This window comes from Phyllostomus discolor, chromosome 2 (assembly GCF_004126475.2).
Source record: "Phyllostomus discolor isolate MPI-MPIP mPhyDis1 chromosome 2, mPhyDis1.pri.v3, whole genome shotgun sequence".
Lineage (NCBI taxonomy): Eukaryota > Metazoa > Chordata > Mammalia > Chiroptera > Phyllostomidae > Phyllostomus > Phyllostomus discolor.
In genome coordinates, this window is record NC_040904.2 from 34,823,899 (window position 1) to 34,839,093 (window position 15,195).

Sequence of the window (15,195 nt, forward strand, 5' to 3'; positions counted from 1 at the left end):
TCCTTTGGCACACTTTCTCTGGACATTCTTACAAGCAGAGTGAGTGTCAGAAGCAATCAGCAGGAAAGATAAGGTGGGGACAGCAGACAAGTTTGGTAGCCTACAAATTTGCATATGCAATGATGGCAAACAAAATACAGTATTACTGTAGGCTAGTGACAAGTGTCAGACTTTTATAACAAGTTAGAAAATGTTCTTTTCATCTTTGTTATGATTTCTGAGTTAGATTGTTTACTCATTAGTTGTCATACTATGTGGACAAAAATGGGACATGGTTGTGTATCAGGTTCCTCAGATAATGCCTTTTTAAAAATTCTTAGGTCTTTCTAATAAAGTTCATTAAGCTTTTTTTAAAGGTATAGTCACCAGAACTTTAAAAATGATTTATCTCACTCTTCTAATAATCATTGTATTCACTGTCAATCAAAAGTGATCCCTGCATAGGAGCCCCACATACTGCAAAAAAAAAAAAAAAAGTCAACAGTAACTTTTACAAACCAGCAATCCAGGTGTGTGGCCAGCCCTTTATTCTGTACCACAGAAACCACCTGGAGTGCTTTGGTTTTCCTGTTAATCGGGCCCTATTTTAAGCTAGAAACATGAGAATGCTTTGAGATGGGCACAGCTGTTGTCAGTACAAAGTCATATTCTCTACATTAGAACGCCCACCCTTATAAGATGAGGCATGTATTGTGTGTGCAGTGGCTTATTGTGAAAACTGAAGTGTAGTTCAGATTGTCATGGCTCTTGACCACTGATGACAAGTCCAAAGTAGGTGTCATTCTCTACTTAAAGTCAACAGTTTTGTCAGTGCATAGAGTGATACTTGAAACTTTTTAGTGGTCCTTATTCCCATTCAGCTTGTCAGTACAGGTTTCCTAATCAGCATTGTCAGGATAACTATCTTTAATGTTCTCCCTTCCCCTGTGGCCTTCCTGCATGTAACTTAATTGTAAATCTAACTGAATAAGCAACTGTGGTAATTCATGGAAGTTACTTTAGTAAAATAACACAGAGTAGGGTAGAAACATTTTCCCTACAGCAACTTCATGGAGTTAAAAGGCTTTTGTAAAACAGTTAACCAGAAATGTAGCATCAGTGAGAGCAAGACAGGAGGAAGAGCCACCCCGGCAGCCCAGATTGGTGAGGCAGGCAGTGGGTCGAAGCAGCTTCATCAGGCACCCAGCGTGCTCCAGTGGCCCTCATCGCTGGCTTTAACCCCGAGAAGGGTCAGATAACTGGGTCACATACTGAGTGTTTCCTCTTTGTCACACTCCTAGGCATTTTTGTCTTTAAAGTGGGGCTTGGTGAAGATAGCAGGCCTTTACCCAAAGGACTCAGTCTGGAACGGGAGGTTTTCATTCAGTTTCCCTCCTTGCAACCTCCATGCAGATAAAAGCAGGGAGAAACTCTTCAGCAGACTGACCAGAAACCTCATGCCTGAGTGGCCTTCCCCATGCCCAGCTAGCTGGTCAGAGAGGCCTCCCTGCACTGGGACCACGTCACAGCTCTCCTGACACAGTCCTGTCTCCTTTCGCCACTCCCACGTGCCAGCCACAGATCTGTGTGGTTCCCAGCATCTAAACCACTCGAAGTCGGAAAATGTAATGATGGTGATATTTCATAGTCTAGCCAGCAGGACCTAGTATTAACTCCATGTTATTTTAACATTTAACTTGGTAAAGGAAATGAAAAGAGAGCCCTTTGGCCATTAAAAAAAAGAGAGAATAGGTGATGCTGGTTTTCATGGAAACCACTTAAAGCTTTTATTTTTTAATTAGTTGTTGGTGATTATTTGCACTTTTACCAAAGGCACACACTCATACACGAGTCTTGTTTTGCAGCAGGCCAGTGGGAAGTGGCCTACAGCGGATCAGCCACAGAACACACGTTCGCCCACTTGAAGCCAGGCACTTTGTACAAACTGCGGGCATGCTGCATCAGTACTGGTGGGCACAGTCAGGTCGGTGGTGTTCTGGTACGGATTTCTGTGAACGTCTTTGGTCAACTTCAGACAGCCCATCAATGACATCAGGATGTAATTGCTATTTTAAAATGTATCACTTTTTTGAATTGTGCTTTAGAGGACATAAAAGATAGGCCCAGATGATTCTCAACTGAATTGTGACATTTTCAGGTACATTTGTCACTTAGTTATTTTTTTACAAGGTATTATTGTGATCCCATGAGACCGTTGAAAACTGAGTGTTGCCTGGAGTTTCTGTTAGTGAAATAAGGGGAGCCTCGGTTATTGCAGCGATAGGAAGGCACAGAAATGGGTCAGAATGAAAGACGTCCTGCACAGCTCCAGTGTTAACACATCCAGCAATTTCTGTGAAAATGTGAGACACACCTTCCTCAAGGACCTTTACTGCCATCTGCTGGAAAGTTGCTATAGAAACCATGCACTTCTGTGATGCCTGAGCTGAAAGGCAGCACGTGCACCGCCCAGCACAGCGTCTGCAGGTTTCTCGTTTTATGCTCTTCCTGTGACCTCTGACCAGCCGGTTCGTGCGCTGAGAGCCTTGGTTTTAACCACACGGTGTTCTCGGAGGCTCAAAATAACCTAACAAAGCCACAAGAAGTGCTCTAGAAGTGAGATGGTGGTTGTTGTCTAAATGGCTGTAACTTAATTCAGAAAGTGAAGGGCAAGATGGTAAAAAGACATTTTGACTGTAGAGATATTTGATACTGTGGTTTGAAACTATTAATATTGAGAGAGACAGACTGAGAGATGGTCCTTTGTAGCCTTGTGCTGGGTTGGTTTTTTTAAGAGAATATCTGCCATTTGGGTCTCAATTTTGCCAGTCAGCCCGCCTCCAGGGTTGTCCTGTGTTAGTTCTCTCCCTGCCCTCCACACTGTGGTTCGATGGCCCACAGACGCACAGGACTCCTGGTGAGGAGGCCCAGTTAGACCATTCTTAGGCAGCGCTCCCTGTGCCTCCCAGGGCGTGGGGTGTCTCCACACCACAGGCACAGATTATCCGCGGGCACCTCCCGCGTGGGAGACCCTACCCACCCGAGGCTCACAGGGGCTGCGCTGCTGCGTAGCACGTAGAGTGCCTCTCCACACGGCTTCTCAGGAAGAAGAGTGAGTTTGCTTGAGCTGCGTAGCTCTGCCTTGTTCGCTCCTGTCTCAGAAAGGGTTCAGCTTCCACATTACCAGTTCCTGCAAAAGAAGGCCTACTTATTTTCGCATTAATAGAACCTGCTGGCTAATGTCAGACTCGGTTGATTAATACTGACTTTATTTGCTTTTGTGCTCTGTATGTGGATGGTCGGCCATTTATGGCACCATTTAAAATTTTCATCCAGCTGTTGTTTTGTGTCCTCTTCTGTCCTCATGAAGGGTCTCTCTAATTTGGGTTTAAAGGAAAATAACTGTGTGCTTAGGATATGTGGCACTCCTGTCTACAAATCTGACTTCAAAAATAGTCATTTTTACCAGTGCCATACGCAATATATGTTCACACTTAAAACACACACACGAAGATCTCACTGCACAGAAAATCATGTGTACACATGCAATGTGTAGTGCCTTTTTGGTAGCATTTACAGATGTGGGTGGAATTTGCCTGGTATGTAGAGGTCTAATAAATTCACAGTAACTAAGAGATGGTTCTCTCTGGTGTTTCTCCTGCAGTGTTCTGAAAGCCTCCCTGTTCGCACACTAAGCATTGCACCAGGTCAGTGTCGACCTCCGAGGGTGTTGGGTAGACCAAAGCACAAAGAAGTCCACTTAGAGTGGGGTGAGTGAACCGATCTTCACATGGACATGGACAGTTCGGACAATTGGAGATCAAGTTTAAGACTTAGTGCTTTGAAATTAACTTAGAAGTCTTCCTTCTGAAAACCGTTTTTTTGTTTTTGTTTTTGTTTTTGTTTTTCTTCTGTTGAAAAGTGTCCATACTCTTTTTACTGTATGTTGGCTCAGGTTTGCATTCTGCTCGCTGTTGTTCGCCCTCCTCTTCCTGATGGCACCACACGCGTGGTTCACCCTCTGCCCTTCAGAGGGCGCTTTTCCAGAAAGTGTTTCAGAGCAGCCAGTCTTTTTCAGGAATTATTTCAACTTCATTCGATTAAAAAAAAAAAGTTGTGCTCAATTTAGAGATAAACGAAGAAATGAGGTAACATCTAATTCCTCCTCATCTTTGCTGCTTTGTCACGTGTGGGTCCTGTTTTGATTCAAGCTATATTCGCATTTCTTGTTTCAGCAGTTTATAGCAAATACAGCAAAATTGCAAATACAAACCTGCAGAAATCTATCAGGCTATTTTTTCCCACTATTTATGTCTAAAATATAAAATGTCATGCCAACTTTAGATCGTGTATCTTGATTTAATGTAACCTTTGTTTTGATGTCAAAAAAGATTTTCTTCTGTTTCTTCCCTTCCCTGAGAAGGTCAAGAAATTTGCCTAATGGTTCCACTGTTTACGACATTATTTTATTAACATAATTAATGTACTTAAATGTACTTGCTTTGGAAAGTATCGATAACATCACTCAGAAACTTTTTCTTTTGTATCTCTTATTTTTCGGGGGAGGGTTCTTTTGTAAGAAAGCTACCGAGGAGGGGCCACCTACATGACGTTTTGCAAACCATGTGGAAAGTCTGATGTGATTTTTGTCAACTGGAAGCACGAAAAGGATGCAATGTGAGACTTTCTTCATTCCTAGATGTCCCCGCCTCTGAGAGTGGCTGCGAGGTCTCCGAGTACAGTGTGGAGATGACAGAACCCGAGGATGTGGCATCAGAGGTGTACCACGGGCCAGATCTTGAGTGCACGGTCGGCAACCTGCTCCCCGGAACTGTGTATCGTTTCAGAGTGAGGGCTTTGAACGACGGAGGGGTGAGTAGAAGGTTTTAGCATTCAGCTTCTACCCTCCTGAAATTCCTCGGCAGTATCTAGCCAACCTTGACCACCATTAAAGATGTGCATACAAAGTCGTTTTTCTGACTTTAATATCTTGTGATTTCATGTTCCCAGCATTGGAAATTTCGTTGCCATGTCTTCATATCATTCTGTTAAGACAGAATTTCAGATTAATAAGAGCCTCACCCTTTAGATGCATTTATTAGATGCATTTATTATTAGTTTTAAAAATAGTTTCCTATTTGCTCTATTGCCTCTATTAATCAGTTATGAGAAATTAAAAGTAGTATATACAATAATATTCCTTTTGCATATTGTCTAAATTATCCAGTGAAGTCTTAAGTCAGTTTTAAAACCAAACTGCTGTTGCCCTGGTCAGGTGGCTCAGTTGGTTGGGGTGTTGCTGGTGTGGCAAAGATGGGCAGAAACATAAAAGCAGGCAGAAGGGTGTCAGTAGAACAGATTGCCACTAACATCCCCCAAAAGTGCTAGTGATTTGTTTAGATGAGTTCTATGCAAATAAATACATGAAATTAATTGATGAAAAATTTCAAAATAAGAAAGCCCACTAGCAGTAGCTTTTTCTAGTTCTCGGTAGTCCTGTACAAACCGTCTCAAAGCGAAGCGCGCTTTAGACCATATCGTGTTTGCCACAACTGACGGTGAAAACCCGTGGTCTGAGGGTAGGTCTCCGACTTCTTCTAAACAGCAGCTGGAGTTCTTCTCATTCCCCATTAGGAAAGCATTTCAGACACAGCCCAACTTAAACTACTCCAGCAGCATGGCACTCAACAGGGAAACGTATCGATGAGAACACGAGAAGCCTGGCACCCAGACTTGTATAAGTGGGGAGAGGCAGCCGGGGGGGGGGGGGGGGGCGGTGGTGATCACAGGTGCTTCGGGATCCGTTTTACTTCTGTCTTTGCGTTTCTCCCCGTCAGCCTTCCACGGCGTCTCTGCCGTAACGAAGATGAATGTGCAACTCAACTGATTTGAGTTTCACTCGCTCTCACCTTTAATCAGTTAATGATATGAAAACTAGTTTTAGCTGTGGTGTACTCCTGTTCTGTTGGAAATTAACCATGTATTTGACTTTTAGTCACCATGCCCATTTCAGAAAGCTTCTCTCCCACCCTTGACCCCCCCAACCATACCCAGTATATTTGCAAGTTGTATTGGAAAAATGTGAGATTTTGAGTTGTTTTTAATGTGTGGGTTTTAAAAATTTATCTTTTTTCCCATTTTGAAAAATATAATCATGTGCTTAGCCTGCAAATTGTTTTATTTTACTCTTTGCCTCAAGTCTTTGGAGTGTCAGACATTCCACTGTTAAAGTGAGTGACTCCTGTTCTCTCTGGATGGGATGAGTCCCCAGCGCCGGCTGGCTCTGAGACTGCGGGCACCGCTGGTGATGTAGAGAGAGGGGGACAGTGTCAGCCTGCAAATAGCGAGATGGAAGGGACGTGCTGAGCAAACGGTAACAGGAGCATCAGTGTTCAAAATGCAAAACACGCATAACTAGAAGAAATACTTAGAGTTTTTTAAGCAACGGTTCCCAGTAGACGTTTCTATATGAGGAATTGGACTGCAGTGTGTACCCGACTTAATGTTCCTCGGGAGCGACGTTAAAGCACAAAGCCTGTTGTGTCAGGAGTCGACCTGGCTTTGTTTCTAGTGTCCCAGTCAAGGGAAATGTTTGGTAAACCAGCTTCCTAGTCCTTTTGAATAAAACAAATGTACGTATATAATAGGCCTTTACCGCTCAGGAATATATGTAGGAAAAACTTATGCACGCGTTTATTTGAAAGTGAAAACCCCATTAGGTCATTTTTTAATCAGTTGTATTGATGATGGTATTAGCCTAATCCTTATTTGGTTATAAGCTTGTACATGCATACATGCACGAACACATACACGGGTGTGCGCAAACACATGCGTGCAAGCATGTGGGCGTTGTTCTCTTTCAGTATGGTCCCTACTCTGACGTCTCAGAAATCACCACTGCGGCCGGGCCTCCTGGACAGTGCAGGGCGCCGTGTGTTTCCTTCACTCCTGACGGGTGTGTCCTAGTGAGCTGGGAGGTGAGTCCGACACGGGTCCCGCGTCACTCTCTGTCTCTGGGACTTTACCGGCTCCCAAATAAACGCAAGTTAGGAAGAACCTCTTCAAAGCCAAAATTCACTTCTAGGTGATTTTTACATGTTGATCTTTGTTGACATTTGTTTATCGCATTTCAAGTTGTAGAAATTTTACCACTGGTCAGAGCTGAGAGGAAGTTGAGTATCTCTTTCATGCCTTTCTTTTGTATGTATTTGAAATATCCTGGGGTATGTCACTCTTCTAATTTGCTTGAGCGACCACAAGTAATGCAGAATTTTCTTCTCAGTGAAATTAACGTTACGAATTTCTGCTTTCCAGAGTCCTGAAAGCTCTGGTGCCGACATCTCAGAGTACAGGCTGGAATGGGGAGAGGACGAAGAATCCCTGGAAGCCATCTACCACGGCACAGACACAGGCTTTGCGATAAGGGACCTGTTGCCCGCTGCACAGTATTGCTGTCGACTGCAGGTCGGTGGCATCACTCAGACGTTCCTTATAAACACTGCAGTTCCTTGGAAGGCTCTTGGAAACCTACTCCAAGAGTCATGATGGAAGCTACCAAGAGGCATAGTAGGAGAAAAAAAGAGTCCTTTTAACTAAAAATAAATTTCACAATTAATGTCTCCTACTCTAGGAGGTCCTAAAATATAAGAACAAACCCAGATTCTTGTCTGCTTCTCACCACCCTTGCATCTTTCTTGTTTATTGGTTCCCTGAGTAAATGACTGAGTCCAAGATGAAGGAAGGGTCACAGCTCCTTAGGAAATGTCCTCTGTCTGAATTTCTTCGAGATGTACATTTCAATGGGAAAGCCACTTAGAACTGGCAAAGACAGTAATTTTATATGCCAGCTGTTAAATGGAGCCTAAAACAAACATCAGAGTAGTGTGGACTAGTCTGCATCAGATTGCACGACCCATCTCCCACTTGTCAGTGACCGTTCATTAACAAGGCTGGTTATCTGTCAGCTCCCACCTGTGAGGCCACACAGAACAATGTCAAGAACGGTTGGCTCCCAGCCTAACCCCTAAGAGTAACAATAGTCATGGGTTTACTTTGATTTTATTGACTTGCATGAATGATGTTTTTGTCCTGAGAAAACAGGCTTTTGTGCATTGGTTCAGTAACATTGCTTGAACACTGCTTGCACCAAAATCAAAAGCTGATCAGGATGATGTGGGGGAGAAAGATGAAGGCTGGTCAGATGTCTTTCTTGACCTTGAAGAATTCTGTCCTCACACACATTTAGATTTAAATATCACAGATAAAGAGGCAAAGAAGCCAGATTTAGGTGTCCATCTGATTTAAGATCAAAGATCAAATTAGTCACAGATCAAATTGCTTATTACAAATCCATCAACATTATTGTCTCTGGCATCTTTGGAGAAAACATTCCCTTTACAAGTTCATTTTCCATATCAATTGAAGCTTTTCTATTAAGTTCTGAGTCCTATTTTATCATAAACATTTCTGAATACACTCTTGTATTATACACCTTCCTTCCTGAATGGAGCACCTGGGTCATACATAATTAACCCTTTACGAGTGAGTCAGGGTCACAGCGCATTATCCGACCTTCATAATAGCGATGCTGAGTCACTGGGAAAAGGCTAAATTATGTGCTATTCTCCTGTTTTTGGAACAAGGCAGGATATAAATAAAGAACTCTCTGTCATCACAGGAAAGAATTTCATGCCACTCTGCTTTTTGATTTTTGGTCTCTCTTTCAAATGTCTTTCTACTTCTTTTTTCCTGTCAGGGTTTGTGTTGTCAGTTACCACTGACTTCCCCAAACTGCATTCTAAAAGATACATTGGCAAGAGCAGAGCCTGCATAGTGATCGTGCCTCCCTGTCTTCATAGTCAGAGGTAGCAAATACTTTCAAACACGTCTTTGTCATAAAATGAGTCAGACCTCGTGAAGGGGGTAGTCCTTTCAAGGCCACCATTGCTCTGCTAATGAACTATTGCAAGAAAAAGGATCTGCTCAGTCTGTATTGATTTCTTGCTAACTGTGGACCAAATATGAATTATTTTCATTTAGCATTACTACAAAATCAGGTTAAAACCCAAACATCCTTTTTGAATACTTGATCCCTTAAAAATTAAATCACTGTAATACCTATACTGTGTTTTATAAAAATTGGGTGAAACATTGCTTGTTTGCTGAACAATTTTTAAATTTTTATACGCTTCCTTAGGAATATTTTAATTAATAAGTGCCAAAGTAATTCTGTTTACATGAGGTATATTCTTTATTATAAGCATAGTTTTATTTGGTAGAAGTTTCTTCTGAATTGTTTCCTTTGAAAACTAGTAATAATAGATGGTATGAGTCAAGAAAGCATTTTCTAAAGAATGAAGCTAATAAAAGAAAGTGGGGTCCTAGAATTCAAAAAGAACATTGCTAGAGAAGTTGCTAAGATTTTAATCACGTCTGTATGTAGTTAGTACAATCATACCAATGTTAATTTTCTTGTTTTGATCATCATTCTGGTTTTGTAAGGTGTAATATTAGGGAAAGTAAGGTACAAGAGATACAGAAATTTCTTGTACTATTTTTGCAGCTTTTTCATTAGCCCAAAATTAGTTTAAAATAAAATGTTTTGGTTTTTTAAGTATGAAATGCGCCATCTTGTTCCTGGTCTCCCCGATGGGAGGGAGAGACATGAAGTGCCTACTGTTGGCCTGACACGCCACCCAGACTTTACGTGTCACTCAGTTTAAGTTTTATAATTGTCCCGTGAACTGGGTGTGTTGTCCCCATGTTATATCTGGGACACAGGTGCAGAGACACTGGTTTGCCTCAGATCACACACTTAGTCGTAGAGTGACCAAGATACGGTCAAAGCGCCAGCTCAGAAAGCGTGTTCTTTCCCTTCTCTCCTGTGGCGGCATGGGGCCTTCGCTGCTGTGAGCATCTGCTCCGCTCTGTCTTACTCTTCTGGCCCTGTGATAGACTTGTGCCCCAGAGTAAAATCTCTAAACACAGTCTTAAGAGAAATTGTAACATTAAAATTTTAAAATATTTTAGTAGAGTTTCAAAAGTGATTTGATAGCCAATGAATACTTTTAGCTTGCTTCTTTGAAATTAACAGTTAATACACACGTATTGTAAGTCTTGTTTTGAACCTTTGATTTAAGATCTCAGACTTTTGCTAAGTTTTGTAATTGTCCTCATAAGCTCTCCTATGAAGTACCTGGAAACTAAGTTTCAGAGTATATTCACTTTTGTAATAAGGCTGTCCAATGTTTTTCTCTTTGTAAAGACAAAAATGTTTCTCATAATGTTTACTGAGCACATATTTCTGTGTCAGGTACAATTGTAGTCATTCGGGATGCAACAGTGCACCAAACGTAGCCTTGCTCTTATGGAACTTACATTTTAATCAGAGGAATCATTAAATGAAAGATATATACTGTTTCTGATAAATGTCGTGATGACATAAGGCAAAGCTGGGACATAGGAAATGAGCAAAATCATAGGGGCCGAGGGAGGGCGGTAACTGCAAGTTTAAATTTGTTGTTTGGAGAGCATTCACTGAAAGGGCAACACTTGAAAGAAAGCCTGAAGGATATAATCAAGCAAGCTATGCGGAAGTCTGGGGGAAAGGCTTTCTGGACAGCAGGGGTAGCAAGTGCAAAGGCCCTGAGGTGGGAACAAACTTGGTGTACCTGTGGAATAGCGAGGAAGCCAGCAGGGCTGGAGCCAAGTAATGGAGGGGAAGGGTAGTAGGTGATGGAAGTGAGAATGGCAATGGCATGGGGGGGATGGTAATGAGGAGCAGATCAGCCACTGTCTTGTAGGCTCTTATGAGGACTTCACAATTTATTCTGAATATGGTTGGAAGCTATTGAAGGGATTTAAGTAGTTTTTAAGTAGTAACCCTGTTGTAAATGTAGACTGTGGGGTGAGGACAGACGCAGATACCAGTTAGGAGGCCATTCCAGTGACCAGATGGGAGAGAGTGTGACTGGACTAGGGTGGTACAGCTTGTGCGGGTGGCCTGGGTATGAGAGGAAGGGGGATGACCGGTGATGCCTCAGGGATGTGACTTGAACAAGCTGAAGGCTGGGGACAACTACAGGAGCTGTGGTGGCGTGTAGATGAGGAGCTCTGTGGACACTGGGGTTTGAGAGACCTAGTTCACATTCAAGTGGAGACACCCAAACGGCAGTGGGATACATTAGGCTGGCATTTAAGGCAGAGGCCCAAGCTACACAAGTAAATTTGAAAGTGGGATATAAATGGTACTTGTCCCCTGAGACAACGTGAGATCTCTGAGTTTGACCAGAAGGGCAGAGGTGTCCAAGGCCTGAGCCCTGGGCCCTTCACTGTTGAGAAATCTGGGTGATGAGTAGCAACCTGCATAGGTGACTGAGAAGCAACGCAGGTTAGTAAACACAGGAGTCTGGGTCCTGGAGACCAAATGAATAAGTGTCTGAAAGAGCAGTGAGTGAGGAAGGTGTCAGTTACTGGTCTCGGGTAAAATCAGAAAAGGCTGAGAATTAATTGACTTCAGGTACAAGTTTATCAATCACATGGAAAAAATTTTTCACCCTTCACTTTAAATCAGAACTTTAGCAAAGTTCTGTTGCTCTCCCAGGGCAGCACCGGAGTGGAAAGTCAGATTTACAGAATTCCAGGCCCAGCTTTGCCTATATATCTGTGAAAGGCAGGTAAAAATAGTGCCTCAGATGCTTATTGCGAGGGTCACATAAGACAGCATATAACCTGAAATGGGTCATACAAATATAAAGGAGTAATTTTAAATTAATTTTCATAAAAGATGCGGGCAATGTTATTATCTTTTGCTTAACAGAAAAGATGTAATTGGCATTTTTGGAAAGTGTTTATTCAGTTAAATTGAGCATTTTCTAGTATTTATTTCTACCTAATTTCTAGAAATTAATCATATATCATTTATTTCCCAGCACCTAACATGGAGGCGTTAGAAGGTACAGTGGGGTGATACGGACTTTTCTTGCTGTTGTCTCCTAGGCCGTCAATCAAGCTGGAGCAGGACCGTACAGTGAGCTTGTCCTTTGCCAGACGCCAGCGTCTGCCCCCGACCCTGTCTCCACTCTCTGTGTCCTGGAGGAGGAGACCCTCAGTGCCCACCCCGATTCACCTTCTGTGTGCCTTGTACTGAACTGGGAAGAGCCGTGCAATAATGGATCTGAAATCCTTGCTTACAATATTGATCTTGGAGACACTTGCATCCCCGTGGGCAACACCACCACCCATGTTCTGAGAGACCTTCTTCCAGAAACAACGTACCGGTGAGTGCAGGCGAGGGGAAATCAAGCTCTATGGGTACATCAGTACTGGGCCTACAGGCCCTCTGGGTTCTTAAGGGCAAATGAGTAAATTCTAATAGAATTCTAAGTATTCTAAATATTACATTCTTAATATATTTAAGACTACTAAATGCAAATATAGCTTTAACACTTCCATTGCTTTATAGTTTATGAATCCATTACAAATTCACAGTTTCACCCTTCACTTTAAATCAGTTGCTCCCTCTTGGTCTCTCAGTAGCCACTTTTCTTTGCATTTTTACTGCTTTCTTTGCACTTTCACTGTTACTCATACCCCTCTGTGGACACGCTCTCTCCTGCACATGTGCTTGCCCACCTCTGAGGCAGGGCTCCGCTCTCTTCCTGACTTCCTAAGCGCAGACAGTGTTACAAAGACTCTGAGATGCAGCTTTTACTCAGGACTTCACAAGCTTCCAGAGAAAGGATAAAGAACATACCTGGAGTAAAACTCAGTTAACAGCCACGTACTTTCTTTTCCCCAGGGCTCCTGTCTGGGAGCCAGCCTCCTCTCCTCCCTCTTCTCACACACCTTCCTGGCCTTGTAAATTTTCTAATCACTTAGCTCTGTCTCCACGTTGGCATAACTCACTCTAAACAAAAAGTTCATGGTTAGCTTCTGAGGAGGGCAGGACCCATCCGCGGTTATACAAGTGTGCCCTATCAGGGCATCTCCCTGTGTCAGGCTGCAAAGACGAGCACAGATTCAGGTCATCAGCTGTGCCTTTAGGCCAATTCCAGAACCTCTATGTGCCTCAGTTCCTTCCATAAATGAGGAGGTGAAGACTACTTACCTCATAAGCGTATTGCGAGGAGTAAAGAAGTTAATGTCAAATGTTTATGTACAGCACAGCAGTAGAGAGCAAGCTCCCAGTACACACGCATCCTAGTTTTCGTCATCATCAAGGTCACCATCAGACAAAACCAGTCCTTCTTGGGATGGGCCGGGGAGTGAAGGAAAGTCTTTATCATTTCCCTCACTTTTTTCTGCAGTGTTTCTAGTTCAGGACTCTGCTGCACTACCTTTTTACTTCCAGAGGCTGGAGAAAGAGGCAGCTAATCAGTTGTGAAATACAGAAGTTCCATTCTGCCAGATCTTATCGTCTCTACTCTTCTTTTTCTTTCTTACCAAATCTCTTGTGAATAATTCCTATAAGCATATTCATTTTGCTTTTCAAAACAATGACAGGCTGTTTTAGTTTAAGGCCTCTCTTTCGAGTACCGCACTTTACACCGCGGGTCTGGGAGACAGTGGCGAATCATGTTCTTGCCCTGAGAGCACCCAGAGCTGGGGACGCTGAAACAGCAGCCTGAGGCAGTGGGTTACTGTGACATCCGCCCCACGCTGAAAGTAACGCTGTGTACACAGCCCTGTTGACATTTCAGAGAGGAAGTCCCCGGCGCGGAATGGTCAGGGTGGTTCCCAGCGGGATTGGAATTAGAAACAGAGTGACAGGTCAGGCCAAGGGCAGCCCTTCAGTCGTGACCTTTTAAGTCAGTCTCAGAGCAGCAGTCTCCGTTCTGGTGTGCTAATGCCCTCTCAGCGCCCATTGTGTCCAGAGCCGACTACTCGTGTCACTCAGGTGCTGAGGAAATGATTAAACCCAGACCTTGAAGGACATCAGGGAATTTCCCCATGGTGATGCTCTAAGGAAACCTGTCCGTGAGGTTTATCTCTGGGGGGAAATGACCAAGTCAGTGTCGCCCACGAGCTGTTTTTAAGAGACCAGATGTCCAGAATATTGCTTGACCTTAATCCCTCACGAGGCCAGAAACCTGTGCAGAAGTGCACTGGTTTAGGGACTCGCAGAAAAGCTTTGTGACCACTCCGATTCACACCCTGTCTATCTCAGAGTGGGCTCAGGTCCTTGGGCCGGTGCTCTGACACTCGGATCAGGCATCATGAAAGGGCTTTTAGGGCTGGGTGCTAGCCCAGGAGTTCTACCTCTTCCTGGCCTTGCGCCTACCTTAGAGGTGGCTTCAGTGGTTATAAACACTAAGGTTTATAGTAGGATGACACTGGCAGAATGCTGACTTGTACTAGTCAGCACACAGTCTGTTGACTTCTAGAAGGACACCTGTAGCTCAGACGAAGGGACTGATGTAGGGAGTCTTTGCTTCATGATACAATGCCAGGTGCGGGAGGGATTAAGAAAAATACCTTCCACTTGTTAAAAAAGTTTCTCAGAAAAAATTCTGTTATGGAGAACATGAAATGGTTTAGTAACGTAGGGACTATGACAAAATGAACATAGATAGTACCTCAAGACTATTTAGCATTAGTATGCAAGGCTAATGTATTAAGCTGAATGTGGAAAGTCACACTGGGAGGCTGTGAGCTCTCAACTTGACTGGATAGCTTGGATGACATCATTTTAGACATTGCATGAAGTTGAATAGTTTAGAAAAGTCAGACTTTTGGCTCTAGTCGTATGTTGTGTTCTTCTCCCCACCCCACCCCCTCAGTCCCCCAAGGAAAAGATGTAGCCTAAGTCTGTGCTGGTCAGTCAGTCAAGCAATTGGATGTTTCATATTTAAGGCACTACGATGAATACCCACATTTAAGATCATCTCAACCCAACTCCATACTAGTCTCTAACGTAATTGGGCACTCCATAGCGGGGCTCTGGTCAGCCTCCGTCCTGTTCTTTTGTTTCAGAAACACAACTGCAGCGCTTATAGTGAAATATAAAATGAGTATCTTAAGGAACCAAGGATATAATTTTGGTCCAATCAACTTTTACCTCACCCTTTTCTGACCCATAAATTTGTTAAAATATAAATGAACAGATCATGATGTTCTAGATAAAAATGTGGAATAAAACATCTTAAGCAGGCTGTGGGGCTTCGGTAAAGGACTTGTTTCTTTGGTTTGATTTTTTTTTTTTAACTTTCAGTAGTT

At 43.1% G+C, this 15,195-nt stretch overlaps 1 protein-coding gene across 8 annotated transcripts in view; it reads left to right on the forward strand.

Annotated features, from left to right (window-relative positions):
• FNDC3B (fibronectin type III domain containing 3B) overlaps positions 1-15,195 on the forward strand; it is a 315,121-nt gene that overhangs the window by 263,209 nt on the left and 36,717 nt on the right. For 3 of the 8 annotated variants that reach the window (XM_036017697.1, XM_036017703.1, XM_036017698.1), the window contains 6 exons: positions 1,845-1,978; positions 3,644-3,749; positions 4,679-4,851; positions 6,843-6,956; positions 7,294-7,443; positions 11,977-12,257. In XM_036017697.1, the coding sequence (XP_035873590.1) occupies positions 1,845-1,978; positions 3,644-3,749; positions 4,679-4,851; positions 6,843-6,956; positions 7,294-7,443; positions 11,977-12,257 (958 nt within the window). The remainder of the gene's footprint in view (positions 1-1,844; positions 1,979-3,643; positions 3,750-4,678; positions 4,852-6,842; positions 6,957-7,293; positions 7,444-11,976; positions 12,258-15,195) is intronic. The other 5 variants (XM_036017701.1, XM_028504578.2, XM_036017702.1 and 2 more) reach the window with 5 other exon arrangements.